At 31.6% G+C, this 24,073-nt stretch overlaps 4 protein-coding genes across 5 annotated transcripts; all 4 read right to left on the bottom strand.

Moving 5' to 3' along the window:
- Window positions 1–357: 357 nt before the first annotated feature.
- Fnta (farnesyl transferase alpha) lies at window positions 358–2,455 on the bottom strand. The gene is made up of 5 exons (XM_011635637.2): window positions 1,985–2,455; window positions 1,453–1,807; window positions 1,075–1,275; window positions 820–1,003; window positions 358–759 (listed from the first exon to the last, which is right to left on the bottom strand). Exons 1-5 carry the CDS (start codon window positions 2,139–2,141, stop codon window positions 655–657), a joined length of 1,002 nt encoding a protein of 333 aa, XP_011633939.1. The 5' UTR covers window positions 2,142–2,455; the 3' UTR covers window positions 358–654.
- A 260-nt stretch (window positions 2,456–2,715) lies between these two features.
- On the bottom strand, window positions 2,716–7,788 carry Hsc70-5 (Heat shock protein 70 cognate 5). The gene is made up of 11 exons (XM_011635638.3): window positions 7,573–7,788; window positions 6,847–6,908; window positions 6,621–6,766; window positions 6,328–6,451; window positions 5,942–6,250; window positions 5,594–5,756; window positions 5,062–5,518; window positions 4,309–4,605; window positions 3,936–4,123; window positions 3,720–3,860; window positions 2,716–3,627 (listed from the first exon to the last, which is right to left on the bottom strand). Exons 1-11 carry the CDS (start codon window positions 7,783–7,785, stop codon window positions 3,553–3,555), a joined length of 2,175 nt encoding a protein of 724 aa, XP_011633940.2. The 5' UTR covers window positions 7,786–7,788; the 3' UTR covers window positions 2,716–3,552.
- A 614-nt stretch (window positions 7,789–8,402) lies between these two features.
- LOC105425083 (immunomodulatory peroxidase) lies at window positions 8,403–17,865 on the bottom strand. 2 transcript variants are annotated; one of them, XM_011635639.2, is made up of 8 exons: window positions 17,649–17,865; window positions 14,262–15,033; window positions 13,301–13,728; window positions 12,178–12,425; window positions 10,089–10,338; window positions 9,701–9,819; window positions 9,436–9,595; window positions 8,403–9,277 (listed from the first exon to the last, which is right to left on the bottom strand). In XM_011635639.2, the coding sequence occupies exons 1-8, from the start codon at window positions 17,702–17,704 to the stop codon at window positions 9,196–9,198; spliced, it is 2,115 nt and encodes a 704-aa protein (XP_011633941.2). In that variant the 5' UTR covers window positions 17,705–17,865; the 3' UTR covers window positions 8,403–9,195. The 2 variants fall into 2 exon arrangements, with proteins under 2 accessions (XP_011633941.2, XP_011633943.2); XM_011635641.2 differs by lacking the exons at window positions 8,403–9,277; window positions 9,436–9,595 and having other exon boundaries at window positions 10,072–10,338.
- Window positions 17,866–18,572: 707 nt separating this feature from the next.
- Prp3 (pre-mRNA processing factor 3) lies at window positions 18,573–21,208 on the bottom strand. Its single transcript, XM_089085287.1, has 5 exons — window positions 20,893–21,208; window positions 20,540–20,751; window positions 19,663–20,446; window positions 19,217–19,574; window positions 18,573–19,127 (listed from the first exon to the last, which is right to left on the bottom strand). The coding sequence occupies exons 1-5, from the start codon at window positions 21,038–21,040 to the stop codon at window positions 18,728–18,730; spliced, it is 1,902 nt and encodes a 633-aa protein (XP_088941413.1). The 5' UTR covers window positions 21,041–21,208; the 3' UTR covers window positions 18,573–18,727.
- Between the last annotated feature and the right edge of the window lie 2,865 nt (window positions 21,209–24,073).

The raw sequence follows: 24,073 nt of genomic DNA, 5'->3' as shown, positions 1-24,073 counted from the left end.
TACAGCGATAGTGAATGAAATAATTTATTACATCTGTATCTTATACAATATTAATATCCACTATTTTCTGTTCACAATTATTTACTAAAACCTTACAGACATGCAAATTACTTATTATGGATTCGGTTCTTATGGTGTCGGTTTTTTATCTTTTACTTTAGAAACATGATGTAGTATATAAATTTAAGAAAATGCTATATAATTTGTGAATTTTATAAGTTATACAAAATTTCATAAGAACAATTATTTTAACTGGTAAGAGGTAATGCTGCTAAATTAAATTTAACTGAATGTCAGAAACAGCGAAGGGAATAGCACTTTTAGGAATATAGAAATATCATGAAAATAAATGCACCATAATAATACAGGTTATTTTATTGAAATTAATAATGTAATACATTTTATATAACTTGATAATACCAAATCTTGTATAATATAATTTGGAAATTTAATTAATAAAATGTTAGTTATATTTTGAGATCATAGATGCTTTCTTGTTTTATATAAAGAAATTGTATAAATTGTGAAATTTTAGTTTTGCATTATACGTATTTGTAGACAAAAGGACAGGCCAAAATATATCAACCATTTAGATTGATATGTAAATCATTGTCTAAAATTCTTTGAACTCATGCTATAGAATTGCTGTATTTTTCAATTTGAAGAGTCTGTTTTTAATTTTATAGCTAGCTGACTAGCTATATAATCCCAATAGCGCCATCTTATTGTATCATATTGTTTGGATAAATCATTACAAAGCTGCAATACATTATTATGGCATTATACTATAAAATATATAATGTTGCAAAACAAATTTACCTCATATGCAATATTAATTTGAAATAAAGAGGTTGAGTCTCCATCAGATGGACACTTTTCTTGACAAATATCAATTATGCAGGCCAATAAATGATTAGTACGGCATCCTTTTTTATACATCTCTTCACATTTATGTCTAACTCTTTCATTATTACCTAAGCCTTTGCTATCATGTAACAATATTCTAAAAATATAATTTAATAATGTCTAAGAATTAAAAGATTATTTTCTTTTCAATACATCAGAAGTAAATACCCTCTTAAATAGTTCCAAGCACTTTCATTTCCTTTTTCCAATTCAATCTTTTTCAATGCAAAATCCACTTCCCTATCTATCACATCTTGCTCAAATTTTGTTGTATTACTTATCACAAAATATCGCTGGTTCCAAGCAGAATTGTTATGAACATCTTCATTTATCAATTGCTCTACATATTCCAATTCTTTGTCATATAAACTGCAATTATAATCATATATGTTCTTATAGCCTTATATGATATACATATTTTAGTCATGATAAAAAAATATATAATTCTATAAGCCATATACATATATATATATATATATATATATATATATATATATATATATACACATATATACACAATATCTATATAGAGATCTGTATACTTACTTGAAAGTTTGTATGGACCACTGACGATGTTGCCAAGCATGATAATTCTTTGCGTCCTTACATAAAATAGTTTCTATAAATGCTAACTCTTCACCAGGATCTTGTAGCCATTCAACAATAACTTTTCTATGATGCCAAACTTGATAATTTTTAGAATTATACTTTATCATGCGATCTGTATATTTTAGTTCCTCATACAAATTTTTCGTTAGAGCTTTAAGTATTTCTCTTCTGTATTGCCATACAGTATAATTGGCTGGATTAAGCCATATACAGGCTTCTGTTAAAGCCAATGCACGCTCTGATTTTTCACCTGACTTAAGAATGGCACGGAAATAATCGTAGGCATCCTTAACTAAAAATCAATATCAATATAAGATAAATAAACATAAAAATAAAACATTTTATCAAAACAGGATCTCTATGAAGTTTTAATAAGTTTACATAATAATATAAAAAAATACATACATGTGTCATATGCAATATAGTTTAGAATAAAAATAAGGCAATTTTTAGAATTATATATACTCACACTTCTCAGAATATGCAATTGATACAACAGGATGAGGACCATCATCCTGGGGTAAAGGAGTCACGTCACTCCATTCATCGCGATCTTTAAACAAAATCCACGATGTTTTTTCGTGATCATCGCCACAATTTAATTCGTCTTCAGAACTGTCTGACATGTTTTTGTACTTTAAAATGATTCTCTGTTATCGTAGAATGAAAATAGAATTGCAAAAGTTAGCAATTCCTAACCTAATCGTCCACCTTTGCACTCCGTCCGGTTCTAAGACACGAGGTCTAGCTTTTTAACTGAACTTCTTGCACCGTTTTCTCTCCTCTTTTTCTCTCTATCTTGGAAAAAAAAGAGAAAAGATGAATGGTGTAAGAAGTTCAGCTAAAAAGAACAAGTCTATTTTAATGTTAAAGATCCACTTGTTATTTCCTGTATTCTTTACAATGATGTAACGGATATTACGTGTCCTCATGTTTGAAGATGGACATTTTCAAGCATTTTCGCGTGATATATCTTAATTATTCATACATTATGATTGTGTTCGCTAAAAAATTCAAAACATTTTTTTCAATATAATCAATTTTTTAATTCATCTTTTAAGAAATATACAAAGAAATGTAAGAAACAGATAAAGTAAGAATCTTTTTATTTTTAAACTCATTCTGGATGCTATTTAAAAAACACATTAGGATAGGTGAAAATCAATAATTGTTTCCTATTTCAATAAAAACATTAATGTGTACATTAAAATTCAAAAAATTTATTGAACAGAACAAAATCATAAAACTTGATATTTTCATTTAAGATGTTTAAATTAAAAAAAAGTCAAATAAGTTGATTATATCCCAATAATATTCTCTGCATTATGTATGATTTACAGAGTAAACTTGTTTTGCACAGAACATTCACATCTCATTCTCTCGATTTTATATTTTCATCTTACACTCATTCATTGAATGTGTTATAAAGCATTCTACAATAGCAAGTTCTACAATAGCAAGTTTATAACTGTTAACAAATTATTTTCATGTCATTTTTGGTACAAGTCATTTTACAATAATTGTCATTTTACAATAACTGTAAATATCTTGATATTCTGCACATGGTTCGTAGGCTGCACAAAAATGACCATCTTGCATCATACAAGCGATCAACTATGTACATAATTTATTTTATGTGTAAACTTATTGGCCAAAACTTTTACAAAATTGGCCTGCTATAGACATCTAATATACACAGCTATTTATTTCTAAGCTTAATAGAACTTACAGTACCTGTTTTCTTTCAAAACAAAAATTAATATAAATACAAAAAAAATCGATATTACATATATCAGAACAAATCGCTAGATGTGCAAAAAATTATTTTTCTTCTTTCTCTGTATGTGAATAATACTTCGTTTCTAATTGATTTATTATTTATTATCGCGCAGAACATCGAAATTTAGATGATATTTCTTCAACTGGAACAAACGATTCTTTTGAGCTTACAAAAACAGCAACTGATGCTTATCCAAGTATATGAATGGAATCTGTCTTCCCTTTTTTTTTTACAAAATGCGAATTATTTAATTAGAATTAATTTTTCTCTTCTTTTTTCTCGCCTTCAGGCTCCTGCTGTGATTGATTTTGACTTTCTCTTTCTGCTGCCATCTGTAATATAAATAACCATATTTAATAATGTTGAGTTACATAATACGCCGTAATTTAGACTCGTCAAATTAATTTTAGCATAAAATATGTACCTTTTTGTATGCCATTTCAAACAATTTCAAACTTGCTTGTTGGAGTTCATTTGTTTGCTTCTTTATTTCTTCAGGATCCACATCATCTTTCTTAGCCAAAACTTCCCGAAGTTTTGCAACTAATTCCTTAAGTTTATCGCACTATAAAAAAAAAAAACAATAAATATATCAAAATAATTTATATAAAATATTTAATAAAAATAATTAATATTTTACCTCCTCCTGTGGTAATTGTGCTTTGAATTCTTCTAGCTTCGCTTCTGTGTCATGTATAATTCCTTCTGCTTGATTGATAGCTTCCACTCTTTCCTTCTTAATCTTATCTGCTTTTGCGTATTGTTCAGCATTCTTAACCATGTTTTCAATTTCATCTTTGCTAAGACCACCACTAGATTGAATAACAACTATAAAAAAATATGAATTTAGAATTCATAGAAAACGCAATTTATTATTAATTACAATAACTCAGTTAAATAGTTTATAAATATTTTACTTAATTTCAAAGAAAATTTCAGAGACAAAAAATATAGGCGTCATTAATTAATATTTTTTACATAATACATAAAAAATGATAAAAAAATTTACATACTTTGTTGTTCTTTGCCAGTTCCCTTATCTCTAGCGGAAACGTGTACTATACCATTCGCATCGATATCAAACGTTACTTCTATTTGTGGTACACCCCTTGGTGCAGGAGGAATACCAATAAGACTAAATTGTCCCAGTAACTTGTTATCACTAGCCATTTCTCGTTCGCCTTGATGAACTTTAATCTCGACTTGTGTTTGACCATCAGCTGCTGTGGAAAATACCTGACTCTTTTTCGTAGGTATAGTTGTGTTACGAGTGATTAATTTCGTAAACACACCACCAAGTGTTTCAATACCTAAAAGAATTTAAAAATATCTTTTCTGTTGATCATAATTTCATTTCTAGCGTTAATATATTCAATAATTCAGTTAAAAGATATCTTCATTTCTTATCAGAGAGAAGATTAGTCCAATACATCATTTTATTTTATTTTTAGACTTATTGCTCGATATCTGAGCGTGATCTCGTATACCTGTGATACGCACGGTGATTATACACAGGTATACGAGACCTATAGTTTAACGTCGGTTCCAAACGACAAATTTGATAGAGATTCTCTTAGCAAGATTATTTTCGGTGATTTGTCGGTGATTGCTTTCTATAAGATGAAACGAGCGTAAATATTATATATTATTATATATTTTAGCTCTACCGAGAATCGAACCCGAGATCTTTAGCATAGTAGACCAGTGTGCTGTTACGCTCGCTCATATTATTTTATACATAAAAGAATTGAAATGTAACAATTTACCTAGTGACAAAGGTGTAACATCTAAAAGTAAAACATCTGTCACATCTCCTGCAAGTACACCTCCTTGAATTGCAGCACCAACAGCTACAGCTTCATCTGGATTTACAGCTTTCGATGGCTGTCTGCCAAATATTTCTTGAACTGTTTGTTGTACTTTAGGAACTCTGGTCATACCGCCGACCAATAAAACTTCCCCAATATCAGATTTTGTTACTTCAGCATCAGCAAGTGCTTTCTGACATGGTTGAATAGTACGTTTAATCAGATCATTTACAAGACTTTCAAATTTACTTCTGGATAATTTAAGATTTAAATGCTTTGGTCCACTAGAATCCACAGTAAAGTAGGGAAGATTTATATCCGTCTGGAGAGAACTTGATAACTCTATTTTAGCTTTTTCTGAAGCTTCTTTCAACCTTTGCATTGCCATTGCATCTTTAGTCACGTCTATACCTTGCTGTATTGTTTTATCACAAATCAGTTATTATTTAATTTAAATCTAATATAATTTAATTGTAAAGTTTTACAATACCTCTTTTTTGAATTCAGACACAAGATAATTAACAATTGCATTATCAAAATCCTCTCCTCCTAAGAATGTATCACCATTTGTGGATTTTACTTCAAAGACTCCCTTTTGGATTTCTAAAATTGAGATATCAAAGGTACCTCCACCTAAATCATAAACAGCAATGCTGAAAAAAGAACAATACATTGATCAAATTTGTCTTTTTTCTGCAAAATATAAAGAATATGATATAATTTTCAGTAAAATGTTTCAGCACAAGATGTATGTATACATACATTTATGAGACGAAAAATAGGCATCATTATTTTCAAAAAAGTATTTCATATCATATATCAATAAAATATATCTTACATTTTATCTTCCTGTTTATCCATGCCATATGCAAGTGCAGCTGCAGTTGGTTCGTTAATTACACGAAGCACATTCAATCCTGCAATCTGACCAGCATCCTTTGTTGCTTGTCGTTGTGAATCGTTAAAATATGCAGGTACAGTAATAACGGCATTTTTTACTGGAGTATTTAAATAAGCCGCAGCTGTTTCCTTCATTTTCATAAGTACAAAAGCTCCAATTTGACTGGGAGAATACATTTTCCCATCAGCACCTTGCACCCATGCATCTCCATTAGATGCTTTCACGATTTTATATGTTACGCTCTTCCTGTATAAACATATTACATACTGTAACAAATGTAATCATATTGCAAAAAGCTATATAAATATGAGCACAATACTTACATATCTTTCTTCACTTCAGGATCTTCAAATCTCCGTCCAATTAATCGTTTTGTTGCGTAAAATGTATTAGCGGAATTTGTGACTGCTTGACGTTTTGCAGGCATACCAACTAAACGTTCATTATCTGAAAAAAAAAAAGAATTATTTATTATTAAAATAACGACATTAAGTAAGAGTGTTCCAAATTATATTTAACTTATTTTTTATTCATTGTATTTTTATTCATTGAATAATCATAACTTATAAGTTATAAAAAAAATCAATATGTAATAATAATTTAATAATGTAATGACCTTTCGTAAAAGCAACATAAGATGGAGTAGTTCTAGAACCTTCAGCATTTTCTATAACTTTAGCTTGTTTGGCCTCCATAACTGCTACACAGGAAAAGGTAGTTCCAAGATCTATACCAATAACTGAACCTTTTACACCTTCAGATCTATAAATAAATATATTTAAAAATTATTCTTTTCATCTATAAAACATACTTTTGATATATATTTCTTACTAATTACTTACTTGTATCGATATTGTTGCATATCGGTAAACCGATGTGAGACAGTAACTGTTGGAGCTGCAACCTAAAATATTAATAATATAAATATAAACATATAAATATATAATTATAAAATATAATTATAAAATATAATTATAAAATCAAAGGAAGTATATTGTTGTAAGAAAATTACATATGTAACATTATCAAAAATTTTACAGGAGAAATTATAGAAACGTAAAATTATAAAGATAATTATATAGGTAAACTTTTATTAGCATATGAATTATATTTAAAGCAAATAAAATAAAAGATTAACAAATGTATGTTCGTTTTTCTTAAAGATATATAGATTTTTTAATACAAGAATATTGCAAAAAATATAGAGAAAATATATAATCATTTAATTTTTCTAATGCGATCTACACAATCAATTCAGTCTAGACCAATTCTAGCAATAATAACATGCAAGTCACAGGAAAAGTAGAAAATATTGACTGCAAAACCTGAAAGCATTCGCTGCACGTGAGATGGAGACCCACCAACGTGCTGACTTTAGAATCGGCATTATGACGATATCAATGCGCGGCAGGAATTTTTTGTGATGCATGATCGCGAAGCAATTTGAGATTATTTACATAGATTAACAAGAGCGCAATGCCAATTAAGATCTGCCTCGTTAGACGCAAATAATGATGACTATAAGCTAGTAATAAGAAAAGCTAGAGGATTGCGATATCACTACTTACATTTTTCAAAATCGTGCTAAATTGTTGCTTTCTGGCAATATCGGAGGTAACGCCGGCGCAGCTGCGACTCAATAATCTCGCGACGGTCAACATTTTGGTTTTCTTTCGACAAAATTTCAATGAGAAATTAGCAGGAAACGCGGTATGTCCACCCAGCTTCACGTGTAGTGATGCAACTCTCCTAGAAATCCACGAAGTACACCACACGCGCATCTCATGGCGCATCCATTCTAGCGATCGGATAATGGATACGCCTGTGTTCACGAATCATTTGCGTTTTACTGCGGTTCTAGCAGAATAGACCAATCGTGAACGTGCACAATCATCCCACTACTTATGAGTAGCGAAACGTCTCGAATGTTCAAGAAAAAAGATTACAGAAAAAAGATTATACGTCGAACGCGTATTAGAAGTGTGAAAAATGATGAGTAGTTACTTTTAACAAAATAATATAATTACGCGACAATTTTTTGTTGCTGTCTGTCCATGATTAGATCCAAGTGTTGGTTGAAATATTTGGAACTCTTTTATCAGTAAATATGAATTTCCGGTTTTTAAAACTATATATAAAACATGACGCAATTGAACAATAGGCTTGTCATAAATAAAGAGATAATAGATGATTCAATTAAAATTAACTACTATCTTTCTAAGATAGATAAGATGTTTATCAGAATAAATTTACAATGTGACGTTAACGAATATAGATAAAATTAGGACTATTTTTATTTTTCTGTACTAAAAAATATGACAATTCTAATGTTACTTCTTTTATACAATAATTATATGTATAATTAATGTCGCATTTCTTTCATAATATAAAGTACACATAATGTTAAATTATTTTATTTAGAGTAGCAATAACATGTATGTATTACAGCAATACATATCAAAGTTAAAATAAGCTAAAATCCTGAGACTGATTCATTCGAATAAGATATGCACTACAGAAAATGCTTGATTCGATCGATCGAATTATATATAAAATCTATACATCTTTCATGTATATTACCCCATCGTTATTACTAATTAAAGTAAAATACTTCACACGTAGCGTATACTCGATTTCAAATTACAAGTTTCATTAGAAATTGAGCATACTAAATATTATAATCTGAACATATCCAAAAGCATTCGTAATCTTAAAGTTTAGATAACTCAAAACTGCGCGCAGTAACAATATTTATAATAAAATTATATAATTATAGTACAACAAAATGTGTATTAACAAATGTGCGTATTAAAAATGAGATGGAGATCATTATGAACAGTTCTTCTTTTGTTACATGAGGTATTAAAACTATCGACGCACATTACCATTGTAATCAGATTTCTCTAAACAATGGAATCGACAATTACAAATTCTTTTTGTATTTTTAATTGCTACTAGTATTCACTTAATAAAATTTTACTTAATAAAATCATATTAATCAAATCTGATACCACATTAAGAATACAAATTTCTAATTATTAATTATTTTGTGATAATAACGGAATTTTCAAATTATAAAAATAGCCATTAGAATATCGCTGATTTCAGACATACGATCTCTAATACAATCAGGAACAATATTATTTAATGTGAGCAAAGTTAAAATTCGACGATCGAATATCAGATTCAAATTAAACCATATCTGTCCTTTCTTTCCAAGCTGCAAAATCCATAACTCCGTTTGTATAAAACGTACAATTTGTCATATCATTCCTGAAAAACATCAAATATTTTATAGTTTAGAATCAATATCAAATTATCAATCAATAATTTGTATCAACTGATAAATTTAATAATTTAATTTAAAAAAGATTTAAAAAAGATATAATTAGAAAACTTATTAAAATGATAATTAAAAAACTGAAAATTACAGGAAAGGATCTTTTAAAATAAAAGCTCTTGGTTGCATCCACTGCAACCTATCTCCATTGTGACATAAAATTTGCGCCATTGAACTTTTTCGTATCTCTTCCAACTGCTTTATTGTGAATGAACCAGGAGTATTTCCATTTTCGTACCAATATCTGTCACCTACAATGGAAAATTATGAGATAGTCAAATTCTAAATATCTGTTTCAAACTAGCAAATTTATTCAACAAATTTATATGCTTAATAAAGAGTAAAGTTATGTTTACCTAAACGAATATTTCGAAACATTCGTCCTAATAAGCAAAGGAATGTAGGTCCAAGAACAGAATCGGCTATTGGTGCTTCTGAAAGTGCTCCAGTTACCAAATCTATATCCTCTACGCTTCTATAAATTAAACAGAAATACAGCATCAAAATAATAAAAATTTTCAAATGTTTTAAAAAATACTTTTGCATTAAAAGTAACGTTAAACAATATTATAAAATTTGAGAGCAAGATACTTTATCTTAAATCACGATCCTAGAAAGAGAGAAAATAATAAAAGAAAGGGGGAGGGAAAAAACTCACAAGTTTAAATATAGTATATATGAATAGAGATATGAATTGAAATATGGGATCTTTATTGTTATATCTCACCCTATATTTCATCTTACTTGTAGACTGCTCGAAGTCTCTCGATAGTATCTTTGGTCACTGTGCCTCTAAGATCCTGAAAGTCGATGAGATCTGGCAAATCGCAGAAGCTTCGCCATCTGACATAAGACGGTAAGCCGTGATCTCTTCCTTGTTGTATAATCTGTGCGGCGTAATCCACGGCCACATCGCTCGTCTTTCCATCGTGGAAGTATCGGTCCAGGAGTATTTCGTTCAAGCCCGGAGGCAAAGGCTTCCTAGAATGTCCCGCTGTCGCGGAAAATAGATCTTGCATCCTAGATCGTCATTAAAACCAAGTTCTCATGGGATAATATGTCAATATAAATCGTGACAATAGATGTTAGAAAATTTAATAATAACAGGAAAATTTTTTTAGAAATTCTGTGCTTTAATAGTTTTAAGAAACAAGAGTTATAGGAAAGAGAATTCATATCTTTACAACTATTGAAATTTACTCAGATTTACGAATATTGCATAAAGAATCTTTTTTCTTGAGCATTATTATAAGAGTTATATTCAACATTCGTCCAGTGCTTTTAAGAAAATTGTATCAGTACTTTGAAAAAATTCTAGGACATATACATATATGTAAAGTCGTTTTAAAAATGTCGTAAAATATAAAATTTGAAGGAATAAACTAAATTTTTTTTCTTTTTCTTTTACTTCAGACTGCTTTTATACAAGGGCTGAGAAAGGCAAAGAAAGCAAATATGTATATACATATTTTATAAAACTCAATGTTACTATGTTCTAAATCTATGTTCTAAATTTAAAAAATTTTTTATGTCAACTTTTTACGTTGCGTTTCTTGAGTTCACGAGAACTCATAAAATTTCGCAAAAAGACGTCATTGCAACTTGCCTTTCACTAATGTTACGTTCTTTTCCGCTATGTAATTAAAAAGTTCACGCGCTATTGTTCACACAAAGATGGAAGTATATATTTCTGAACTTTTGTAAGATTATGTTGAAGTTCGCACACTTCTTTCCTTTTCTAGCTTTATATAGGATATAGCGATAGATTGCAATTATTATTAATTAAATCTTCTTAATAATCCAATTCTATAACAATATTTGTTCTCACACATAAAGAAGCAACGTGAATTGCCATATGAAAATTTTCCTTTTATTGTATCTTTCTCGTGGTAATTTTATTAAAACATTACGTTGTTTCAAGAATATATGTTTCAAGAAAAAGTGAAGGGTAAAATATTCAATAAAAAGTCAAGTCAATTTTATGAAAATTGAACAATCGTGCATGCACGCGATGTATGACAATAGTAATCACAGTTAAGCAATTTACCCGAGACAACAGTATTCTTATCTTGTAAACTATAATGCAATTAGTATGTCCTCGCTTGACTGGAACGTATTTCAATACGATAGAAGATCTATCGTATTCGCATCAAGCGGGTGCATTTCCCTTCACTCAAGATGACTTCCCTTATCTTTTTAATGCTCTTGGGAATGTGACAGGTATCGCATTGATTTCCATCTTAGGGAGAAGCGCAACTTGATTGCCAGTATTGTGCAATCTTCTTGAAGTGCAATTTGAGCGACATTCATTACTTGACACTTATGATGTTGTAAAAGCAAAAGAGTTTACATTTAGAGAATAAAGTGAATGTTAGATACAATTTTAATTTATGAATCATGACACGATGACAGATGAAATCTTAGATGTTAGATAATTGCACACCATTGCATTACAATAGTGAAACATACTTTGAGAAATGTTATATATATGAATCTTTCTGTTACAAAATGTTATTGTAATATTTTAGCATTTAAAAGTAAAATATATTTCTTACATCCATATTCAGAAAAAGCTAATAAAATAAATTGTATAAAATAATTATAAACATAATTATAACATAAATTCAATTTAATTATCTAAACATATATTATGCAAATGTGTGTGTGCTATGAAAATATGATATGAAAATCCTATGACATTCTTTAGAAATTTTTTGTTAAAGTATATAAGCGTTTTCTTTACTTGCATTTTATATCTATAAATTCTCCTCGTCTTAAAAAGAAATATCGAGTCACGATGGTGTTCCGACTACGTCAAGTAATTCCAACTGACCTGTAGCGCCTACGATCAGCCGATCGATCGCGCCAGCCTCGTAGAACTCCTGCGGCGCATAGAAGGCTGACAATAAGGTCCTTTCGCCAGACTTCAGTGCCGATCGTGAGTCGACCAAGTCCAGGGTTTTCGGGGTCAGCGCGGCAACGAAGAAGAGCCCGGCCGATGCCGCCGAATTCGAGAGCGTCGCGTCCGCGCGAATATCATAGCCGCGGAAGTAGTCCCGCTGTGTCAAGCGCAAGCCGTATCTTCGCACACATAACAAGCGAAAGATAATACATGTTGTACCGTGTATGAACGTGAATTGTTGTCTTGGAAAGTACGGGGGCGGATGATGTAATTTCGTTGCGTCACGTCTCTCGTACGACGCACTGTACAATTCGGCGCTATTTACCATTTAGGAGATTCGAAGAATACCCGAATGAATATGTAGTAAAGTTGTTTCAAAGTGATACACAGCTCGATCTTCGTTACGTGTCAGTGTAAGGCGATTGGAAATTACAAACATGTTCATTGCCATGTTAATCGATTTGAAAAAGGCATTGATTGTGTGTTAATGTTAAAAAATTATTATTGATGAGTTTACGGGGCATCGCGTTATACGAAAAATTGCGAACAATAGGAAAACGTAACCCATTGTAAGATTCCGACATGCTATTATGTAAAATATGGTTTAGTACTCGCGTGTAGTTGGAAATGAGGTCACGCTTTTCGTATAACACTGTCCGATTATCTTCCATCGTATACATTAGCTATTGCAATTAGTTCTTGTAATCTATCGTACAAGAAACTACATTAGACACTAAATGGAGCCATCAGAATGTCCGTTCAATTTATGAAATAGCGATGTATTAACGATTAAAAGTGATAAGATCGTTTATGAAATTGTTGCATCAAACTATCGCAATTATCAAAAGAACATGATGTTGATACAGGAATCTTGATTTAAGATACATGGCACTAAAATACGCGTATCGATCAACGCAGGATATCTTCTTTTCTAATTTCTCTCTAAACGGTCAAACAAGTTATTGGCTATATATTGGCAGTTACAAAGAAAAAAATTCTTAATGACTAGGTTCATATTTCTTATAAATTAACGTAAGTTAAAAAGGTTACATACTTGTCAAGAGTACGTTCTCCGAGAATAACAGGCAGAAACTCGTTATAAGTGATATGTTGCAATTCGGCTATGACAATCCTTCTTGTTTCTTGATATAGTTTCTCGTCGTTCCAATGAGGATTCAAACGTTTTAATTCTATAGCCACTCGGTTATGCTCCCGTAAAAATAATACGTGCATCAAGGTAAGACCTGGATTCTCATTTACTCTTGAATCGCCGGTAAAGAAACATGGAAACGCTTTATTTGCGCTTCTACAACTTTCATATTTTGGCGAAGCCATGGGCAAGTTCTTTCTTTGTGTATTTAGCAAACCGTCCTTGCCTGATCGTAGGGCCTTAGCTGTTTCTTCGGAACTACCATAAAGTGGTGATAAATCCAAATAAGAGGTTGCCTGGTTGATTTGTTGTCGCGGACCCAACTTGCAACCCTGTTTTTTAAACGATATTTGACGTAAATCTTTTTCGCGATTAAATTAGTTTTTAATTTTAATTTCATTTTAATTATTCAAGAAGATTTTGAAGAACTACAAACTCTAGAATATTTGAAGAAAAATCAAAATTTTATCAATTAAAAATTCTAAAAATTAATTTCATAGATCACATCATATTTTTTGTCAGAATTTTTATTACATAAAAAAATATACTTTTAATTTAACTTTAATATACTTTTAATTTCTATAATCCTTTGAGTTTGAGTCATTTTGCAACAACAAAACTTTTATCTTATCATTTGTTGCCTTTATGATGAAAATCATTTAAATGTACAGCTTTCGTGAATAACTAGTTTTTGTAATCTCTTATAATAGTATTATATACTATTAACTTTCATATTTATACTAATGACAATATAATTCTCGTACATCTCAAAAGGCATTGCTTAGACCGAGAATTCTTGCACAATAATATGAAGAAATCCTAGAAGCATTTCTCAAACATTATATAAGATTTTATTCACAATTACCTGTAACGAATTTCCTGGATGTGGTGCCGATCTTGAATATTCCATACATCCAATTGGCTGCTCTGCGCGGATCGGGAAGCATTCCGGATGAAAATTTTCGTAATCAACGTCGCAACACTTGAGCCTGGCGCCGTCTGGTAATTCCATCCTAGGCGTATGCGCCAAATCGTGAGCAAGAAATTGGCTGAAAAGCGCAGTAAGCGCCATCAAATAAGGATGCTTAAGATCCAATCCGCCGGCATGTACCTTCGAGGAGACTTCTCTCGCGCTCGGCAATTTCGTGCGGGGTAAGGAGACACCGTCTTCGTACTCTGGCGGTAAAAATCTTACGTAAGCCTCCAATGCTGCTCCCCAAGTCGGATGCAAGGGATTGTTGCATCGACCCGTGTGTGTTCTGTATCGGACATCTATCTTCTTGCATTCGGATATTATTCGTAGAAAACTAGACGAGTCCGGGCAGAGGATGGCGGCTACCGTCGGCAATACCAAGGATGCCTGTTTCGATGACATATTGAACGCCTCTACAAGCATCACCGCCATTGTCTCTATTCGCAAGGCCTTTCTCGACAGATTTTGTGCGCCCTCGGTCATCTCGTGGGATGCGCCGAGGAACCAAGACGGCGATCCTTGATTGAGATGTGTCTGCGAGTTCAGGATTGCTCGTTCCGCCTGGCTGTATCTCTCCATAGAAAGATTCGTGCGCTTATCCAGATCGTGCAGCATCCTGGGTGGCAAGGTCGTAGCTCCAGCGAGTATCATTAAAGTGAGGAATCTGCGGATCGTAATCTAAAGATAGAAAACACCCACTTATCCATGCGCAGCTTGGTACCGCTGAGTGCCATCGTGGCAAATACGTCTTGGATATAGAGATGCGCTCTTGTGTGAATGCACTTATGGGCTGCACGGTACAACGTGGTTATTACCCAATAACGGTTATGCAAATTCGATGATTGTATTATTATCTAACTTAGCGATGATGAGATATAATCAATCATTGAAAGCGCAATTATGGGATTGGACATTACGGATGATCATACGCTTGCACATCCGTATTGCAAATCAATCGAAATGTATTAACAGAAACACCTTTGCCATATTATTTCTTGCAAAATTCATGCAGATTTTAAGATTATATCATACTGATTTCTATTTCGATTTAGATTGCGGTCCAGATCTGATTCGTCTCGGCAGAATGTTATTGTCGCTATTGTCAATACTCGGTTTTCCTATATCTGCATTTTAACTACATTAGAGATATAGACAGATTTCGATAAGATCTTGAAGTTACCTACATAAAGTTACGTGATCTATGCTAATGTTTAGCAAGATTTAAGAGCAAACGAGATTCCGCGTAATTGGCGCTCTACGTGATAGCAGAACTGATACACGTGATATTACATAGATTATAAACACGTTTCATAATTTATCGCGTAATTCATCGCAATGAACTCCGGAGACCTTGCAGACGTGATGGCATTTCACCCCGTTACATTAGAAGCATTGTTCATTGCGCGCATTATCGCAACAAATTCATTCATCAACTCGAGCAAACTCTGTCTCAGATTAGTCTCTCGGCTGAGACCGTGTCATTCTTTTTATAGTGAGTGCAGCATATGGTCGGAACAAACTAAAGCGGCCTCAAAAGGAGGTCGAACATGGGGCTGACATTTAAAATCCTTCCTGGTTCTTTTACGACTTGCTTTGCGTAATCTTCTTTATTCCCATGATTAGCGTTCGCGTGAATCGATGGAAACAATCACTTCGACACATAGATCGATCACTCTCAACCAATTATGTTTAAACCGTTAATCCCCTTATTGACCCGGAACTTGAACGTTGTTGGAACACGAGCATGCACTTTGCGAGAGCGAGGAAGATCTACGCTGACTTGAAGAACGGATTGAATCGACAGAGTAGATTACATACAATTACATTGCATTAAAGTATTACTGGCGTGAAACATCCTTTCCATATATAATCGACCATGTAGAGTTAAGTATTTCACTTCTTAATAGAACATCCTACTTTTCAATTTTTTAATAAAATTTGAAAATCCTTATGGAATTAAACGAAAGATGATTAAGCTCAAAGATCAACTTGTCAAGGTATTTAAATCTCAATTTCATATGTTTAGAAAAAAATTATTATCGTTGTTAATATTTGCTCAGAGTATATTGTTGTTATTATAAAAGACTGCGCAATACATGTACAAAATTTTGATTATTTATGACATTACATGATATTATCATTATTTATTCAGAACAGGAAAATTATCTTTGATATTCATAATTATTTCTCGCACAGATAATTATCTTGAAATAATCTTTAATTATTATCTAATAATAATTAGAGAGATTGTAATCTAGATGTTCTGTGTCACGTACGAAATAAAAGTGCGGTGCAAAGTTCTGTCGACGAGATATGTACGAGATGATGCTTTATGTGTATGCAATAGATTATAATAATTATGAAACAATTAGTTTCATGTTGCCCACGCAATGAAATCGCGCGTTGATTTGTGCAGATCTGAACGGGCTCGCACAATATAATCGTTAACCTTTGATGAAATAATAATGAGCTGAGAGAAACGTACTTGACTGAGAGTACAAATCGTTCTACTACAGACTTCAGCACGTTCGCAAAGTTTCATAACGCTGCCGTTTCACTGTTTACGATCGTTGAGTTAGAACGTATGAGCTAATTATCCGATATGTAACAACCTTCGCTTAATCATCCCCCATGGTTTTGAAAAGGATAATAATTTTATGGAATCCGTACTGAGAAAATATTCGATTATATAAGTATCGTTCTTCTGTGTGTACATGCAGTCTCATAAAAATTATGTCATAAAAAACAAGCTTGCTTTTTTTTTATCTCTTCTCTTAACGTGACAAGTCGCCGACGATCGATTACAAAATAACGACATTTACAAATAATTGAGAATATTTAAGATTTAATTTGATCTTTATCCTATATAAATTTGAATTATTTTTTTGTATTAATTTTTGTTTCTACTTGTCTTTAGCAAGAAAAATACAATTATTCGTACTCTTCTGTTCATAAAATTATCTATTTTAATTAATCATTTGTTATCTAATGTTTAATATTTACGAATATCAAAATAACACATAAACATAATACATCAAATGAGTATGATATTTTGAGTTATAAATTTGATATTAATTTTGTTACGTTCTGATATATGCATATAAAGAGCTGTATTCTGTCTCTTGCAAACATCAAAATAAGTCATCCAAATTAGTCATAGTTTATAATATACGTATCATTTTATATAAAATCAATATAGATTTAAACAAAAAAATAATAGGAATAATTTTTGAAATTTGTATTCATTAGGAGATGTGTATATAATGTAAAATCACTTACCGCGGTAGAAAGATGAGCAAGCCACCGACGGCGATGCTTTGAGCAGGGATCAACATCTTTCTGGAGATTATGCGCGCGATATCTTCGTAATGTAGGGATCACTCCGGGAAGAATACTTAATACACGGTGGCATTCATCTGCCTCGAACGATTTCACAAGAACCGCACACGCGAGAGCGGTGTGCGCGAGAACGCGCAGCGGTAAACCTGAACTGAGAATGATGCTTCGAACGAAAGTAAAACTCGAGTCTATCCCGTTTGGTCTATCCCGGAGTGGGGTTCAACCAGGATCGCAGTAACGCACGACATCAAACGGTGCACAGTGCATCGAAGTATAACACGTATACGGCCAGTAAAAGTGCATCATTGCGGCAATCGCAGCTGCTGAATTAATATTACGAATGAGACCAAGGTTCGCCTTTCCTCAACTACGTTATTGGGAATCGCGGTTGAAGGTGCTGTTTCAAGGTCGAATATTCCGTTCGCACCTTTATGCATGCAACGCAGTATGCGTGGACCTCGCGTGTTCTTTTGCATAAATGTTATAACAGTAGGGAACGTAGCGCCATTGCGCTATGCTAATTGACACACTTGATGGGCTTGACTGCGATGTCGTTCACGGATTAAAATTCCTTGAGATGACACCATTTGTGATGCGTTCGGATATAGTCGAATGCGTCTCTTTATTTATTACTTTCTTTACGCAGATACAGACAGTCGTTGGCAATAAATCATGAGAGTATGTCGCGCGTGGGATAATACGGGATGACTACTTTCATTTAACCACTTTTTTTAACTTATAGGTAAAAATAGGTAAAACGAAACTAAATAAAACAATAGTATAGCAAAAGTTAACAAAATATGCTATAAAATGTTAAGATTTGGCTATGTTAAGGATTCCCCTAAATTGTTGTAAATGAATAGATTTTGAGAAACAATGAACTTTTATTTATGTTCAATTTTATTATGGTTACATTTTTTATTTTTAATTTCAATAATTTTAGTAAGTTGTACAGAACTTATTTATTATTCGTTACGTTAGCTATAATTATGTGTTTAGTTAATTTACAAGATTCTATTTTAGGAGCGTACTTCGTCCGTATTATCAAGAACTGCGCCACTGTAAGCTAAATCCCAGTAATGTTCCACTTGATGCTTTTTAAAATGTTCTCGAGCCATTTTTTCAATTGGACACACTTTAAATTTAATTTCTCCAAAATGCCGTTGTTTACTTGTCCCTTCCCAAACAAGTACACATTTGTTCGGTACGTCATTCCCATCATTATCTTTCACTATGTCTTCTTCCCATTTAATACGATGCATCATCAGTCGTTTGTACTTAGCTTGTTGTTTTGCTCCACCTTCCACTACAACAACATTACAATCTCGGAACAACATTACGCAACCAGTAAGATAAAGCTGTTTCGCATTAGTTTCCACTTTAAATTTCTTTGAAGCATTATTGACAAGGTCGCGTATTCTGTAAAGATATTAACAGATTATTTCCATAAATGTAATATAAAAATGTATATATAAAATACAAAAATGTATATATAAAATAATATTTACCTATAAACGGCGACATATACTCCAAGGCTAGTATCTTCTTTAAGTTTTCTTGCCTTTTTTTCACGACGTTGATCAGCAGTGAGTCTCCGCGCTGCGTTTGCGTCTTCATGAGCTTTTAATCTCTTGGCCATTTGTTGTCGGACATGAGCTTCAATTTTAGTAGGATCTTGTACAGCTTCAGTCCCTAAAACCCGCATAAGATTCGAGATCCGTAACTTTGGCTCAGGCGGTGGTTCGAGACCTAATCGAATCTTTTCTTGTTCTTCCTTCCAAGTTTCTCGCCTATTTTGTCTTCTCAATTTCTTTCGTTCCTTTTTTGTAAGAAACACAGGCATATATATTGGTTTTAAAGGATCCGCTGTAAATAAAATAATCACAGAAAAAAGAAATATTAATATATTTTTTTAATTTTATATATATATAAACAAAACATATATATTACATACTTGGAGGCCGCATTTGTGTTGGATGCTCTACTAAATTTGTGATAGTCGAACTTTTGATTGTCGTCGGTTCATCTTCATTAGGATATCCACCGGTTAATATAACAGAATCCCACCACTCTACATTAGGCACATCTTCACTGAGAGCTTCAGTTTTAGGTGCAATAAGAGCTAATTTGGTTGCTGAACTGATTCCAGTTTTTCTAGCAATTTGACTAATTTCATTTTGCAATTTCTCTAACTGGGTCTTCATGCGCATTCTTTCTGCTAATTGTTGAAATTTTCCTGGTTCATGAAACTTCAATGCACGTTTATTACGCATTGCTGGTTTTACACCTATTCTATTATCAAAAAAATGAGTATCTTGTATTTCTTCTGGACCTTTTGACTCTTGTAGTTGAGCTTTAAATTCTTCTCTTTTCTTTGCACGTATATTAGCTTTTAATGTAGGCACTACTTGAGTAAGTTGCACTTCTTTGCCAGTTATGTCTACTGTTCTGCCAGATTCATCCAAGATTAAGGGTGTTGGTTTGTCTGGTACATTAACATTGCTAAGTAATCCTGAGTTTAATTTATTTCTAATTTGCGCTTGCAACGCAGCTATTTTTCGTGCTTTGTCCGAATCTGTTTTACTTAATAGGCCTTGATTATACATGCTTCCTACCGTTGGTAACGTATCACGTCCTTTAAACGATGGTTTTGCAGAAATATCCTCTTGCTTTATTGCCTTTAAAGCTCTTTTCCTTTCTTCTATTTCTCTTTGTGCATTAGCCATCATTTGTTTTATCTATAAAAATAGAAAAAATAAGTAATTATAATGGAGCACTTAAATTATTAAAATAATATATAGAATTATTAAATGTATAAAATTTTTTAATACCTTATCTGCAGAAAGTTGAGCCTCCACAGGTTTTTCAATTTTAGTTTCATCGTCCTTAAATCTCGATTTCTTTGCATCTTTGTCTTTATCTTTATCTTCAGGATGAGAACGTTTCTTATTTTTTTGAGCTGCTTTGGTATCATCATATATTGTAAATATTTTCTCTGTCAATTTAGAAGCTTTCTTGTCTTCTAATAAAGCCGACAATTTATCTGCAAACAATTTTAATGTATTACATAAAAATTATATATATTTCTAGATATATATGAAGTAATATAATCTCAAGTGCTAATAATAAAACTCGCAAAATTAGTCATGGAAAATAAATCAATATGTATTTTTTCAATACTAACCTGCTGTTTTCCGCTTGTCGTAACCAGAAGTGATGCAGTTGACAGCGGTAGTAACAATTGCTGGTTCGCTAAAACCAAGGAATTTATGGACCGCTTTTTCAATCTGCGGTTTCATTTCGTCTATTTCTTTTCTCGTCAAATAAGACATTTTTCGAACTTTATTTCACTTAACAAATATTCAATAGTTCACTAATTCTCGTAATAAAATTGATATTTTCACAATATAAGCATTTTATCATCGTTAAGGTTAAGCATCTGAATACTCTACCGTGTACACGGTTTGCAACATTGGTCACATTCAATGGAGATTCTCGCGCTTATGCGCTAAGCAGTAGTCGAACATGATTGGTTCTTACTCTTAGATCCAGCTTCGACTATTATAAAATTTAACGACTTATTTTGCTAAACATGCTATATTAAATTTTACGTAACACTGAGATTTCTTATTATTATGTGCAATATTATTTTTGTTTCGTTTGAAACGCATAAGATTTTAGCAAAGTTTAATTGCTACCCCCATCTGGTAATAATCGACTAATTTTTAGTTATTTTTTTCCTTGCAGTTTATTGCCAACGTCCACAAATTCCCTAGCCATGTTCGCACTATATGTAATTCTGTATATGAATGAATATATGTGCATGTAAATACAAATGTAATTTAAAATATAGTTTAATTTTTTTTAATTTTAAATAATTTAAATAAACAAATTGAAACGTTTTATTTCTTCTTTCGAATTTTATTGTTTCAATTAAAGTATCTTCCATTTAACGCTTGCAACGTTTGTGCTCATTATTTGTCCTTGATTAACGTTCTATAAATAAAGATTCTAGGAACAATGCGAATATCAACTGGAATATGCATTTTTATACTAATCTTCTATGTTAACTTACGTAGATTTATAAAAAATTAGTTACAAAAATACATAATTTTTAAAAAAATATTGATTAAAATATATGTATAATATTTATCATAAATATACGTGAAAAAATATACATGAGATACACATGAGATATACATGAGATTACAGATTTTATCGTATAGTATGTTCTCATATGGATAATATTTACATGCGAATTATTTCCCGATATTCTCTTGTCTATTTTCCTAATAATGAACTTACATTGAAGCGAGAAAAGCCCTCAAGGGAGATTTAGATAGTTTCTCGTAATTGGCACACATTGACTCTTAACTTGATTTTCAAGTTTGAGAGACTATACATATACAATACGTTAAGCACTTTTGCATGTATGCATCGCGTTAATGAAAGAGATATTCGTTTCATCACAATGTATATATCTTCTCTACATTGTAATCATTAATGTAATATTAAAAAATGGTGCATTTTTACACGTCTCTAATATCTTAAATATGTTTTTAAAAACCGCAAATTTTATATCACAATTAATATAAAAGAACAAAATTTTCTATTTTTAGATTTAAAATTTTTCTTTAAACTATGTTCTATGTTATTTATTATTTAATTATCTCTAAAATTTTTTAAAGAAGTTAAGGTATTTTTATTACTAATTTTCGAAAAATAGTGTGAAAAAGAGTTTTTTGACCTGATTTAAAAAACGTACAATAGAATCAAGAAGACAGAAAAGAAAAAAAAATAGCAAGATTTCTAAACTTATTATTTCAAAATTATATTTACGTTAGTCCATCTAAAAGAAAGAAGATATTTATAAAAGAAAGAAGATAACATAATTTTAATTGATAAATATTGATGATAATTGATTAATTTATAAATTAAAATCTAGAATATTGGTATAAATATTATGTATCTAAAATTCTTTCGTTACGTAATTATAGCAAGATGATTTAATCGAAACATTGCGTGAGAATCAAATGGATTCCGACGTCCATTTCGACCATTTTCAATAGTTTCGGCATATACTGAAGCACCGAACAATCAATCACTATGCATCTTACGACCGTTCGGAGGAGACTTACAACGGTAACGTGATGTTGCTGGAACGAAATATACGAAGGTGTAAAGGACGAAAGCGGTTGCGAGGGCGGCGGAATGGCAGTGGACCGACAACCGCAAATGAGAATGGCAGAGGGAACTACGCTGTTCCACGCTTCTCTGGTGACCGATGAGGCCAATTCTGCGAACCACATTTGCTTCATTCCGAGGCTGTTGCTCTAAACTTTTCTGTTGATTGAAATGAAGGAATTGGAATTCCGCACCACGTTTCCTTTGTTCAGGTTAGGCATCAATTAGACTTAATTGGCACATATGATGCCATGAGATATTACTCGTTTATTTCTACTCTCAGTAAAATACGTGATGATCGTGAAAATTGTAAGATAAACATGTGATGATTAACATCATGCGATAGTTAATAAATAATTATTTTGGAACTGAATGTTTTATTTATATTACTGATATATGAAAGCGCTTTATTCATCTCATTTTATATGGGTATTGCATCAATCATATACCGCTCTGTTTACAGATTTTATACGAAGTAGTCCATAATTTTGTCTGAATTGAAAAATTTGTGTGCTAAAAACTTATTTAAAATTGATTGGCAGATATATTTGTGTGTTTAAATTAATACATTTAAATTCTGATACGTTTAAATTCTGAATAATTGAAAATGAGAGCAATATTAATTATATTAACTGAACATATGTAAATCTTTATTTTTAATTGTTATATAAAGTTCACAAATAAAAATTTGTTATTTTCAAATAACAAAAAAATAAATATTATGCATATATGTAAACTTCATCAAATTATGCAAAACTGATATTTGCTTCTAACAAGTTTTAATAAATTAATACAATAGAACTAAATTAAATATTATTAATTATAAATCTGTTTTAGTTTAGTTTTGAATTTTGAATAGGGAAGATGATAAAAAGATGTACTTTATCGGAATTTGTAATGAAGAATTACACTATGGATACAAAAGAAAAATAAATTTAAATATTCTATGAGGATCTTTTGAGATATTACAAAAAAAGAAAATGTTGTAGAAATCAGTGTGTTCAGTCACCCAAGCTTAAACTTTCAACTACGGATACTCATGCACGTCGCTTGATTTGTATTCGCTAGTAAAAGTTATGCCATAGCTATCTGTTAGGCAAATTACTACAAAGTAACTGGAACTGACTGTTGATATGAAACAGGTTATCTAGCGTGAACGTACCACACAATTCCTGAATCCA

Source organism: Pogonomyrmex barbatus, unplaced genomic scaffold, assembly GCF_055798465.1.
Source record: "Pogonomyrmex barbatus isolate J1 unplaced genomic scaffold, ASM5579846v1 scaffold1, whole genome shotgun sequence".
Classification (NCBI taxonomy): domain Eukaryota; kingdom Metazoa; phylum Arthropoda; class Insecta; order Hymenoptera; family Formicidae; genus Pogonomyrmex; species Pogonomyrmex barbatus.
The sequence above is the reverse complement of the archived record's forward strand: the minus strand, read 5'-3'. Positions and strand labels throughout refer to the sequence as shown.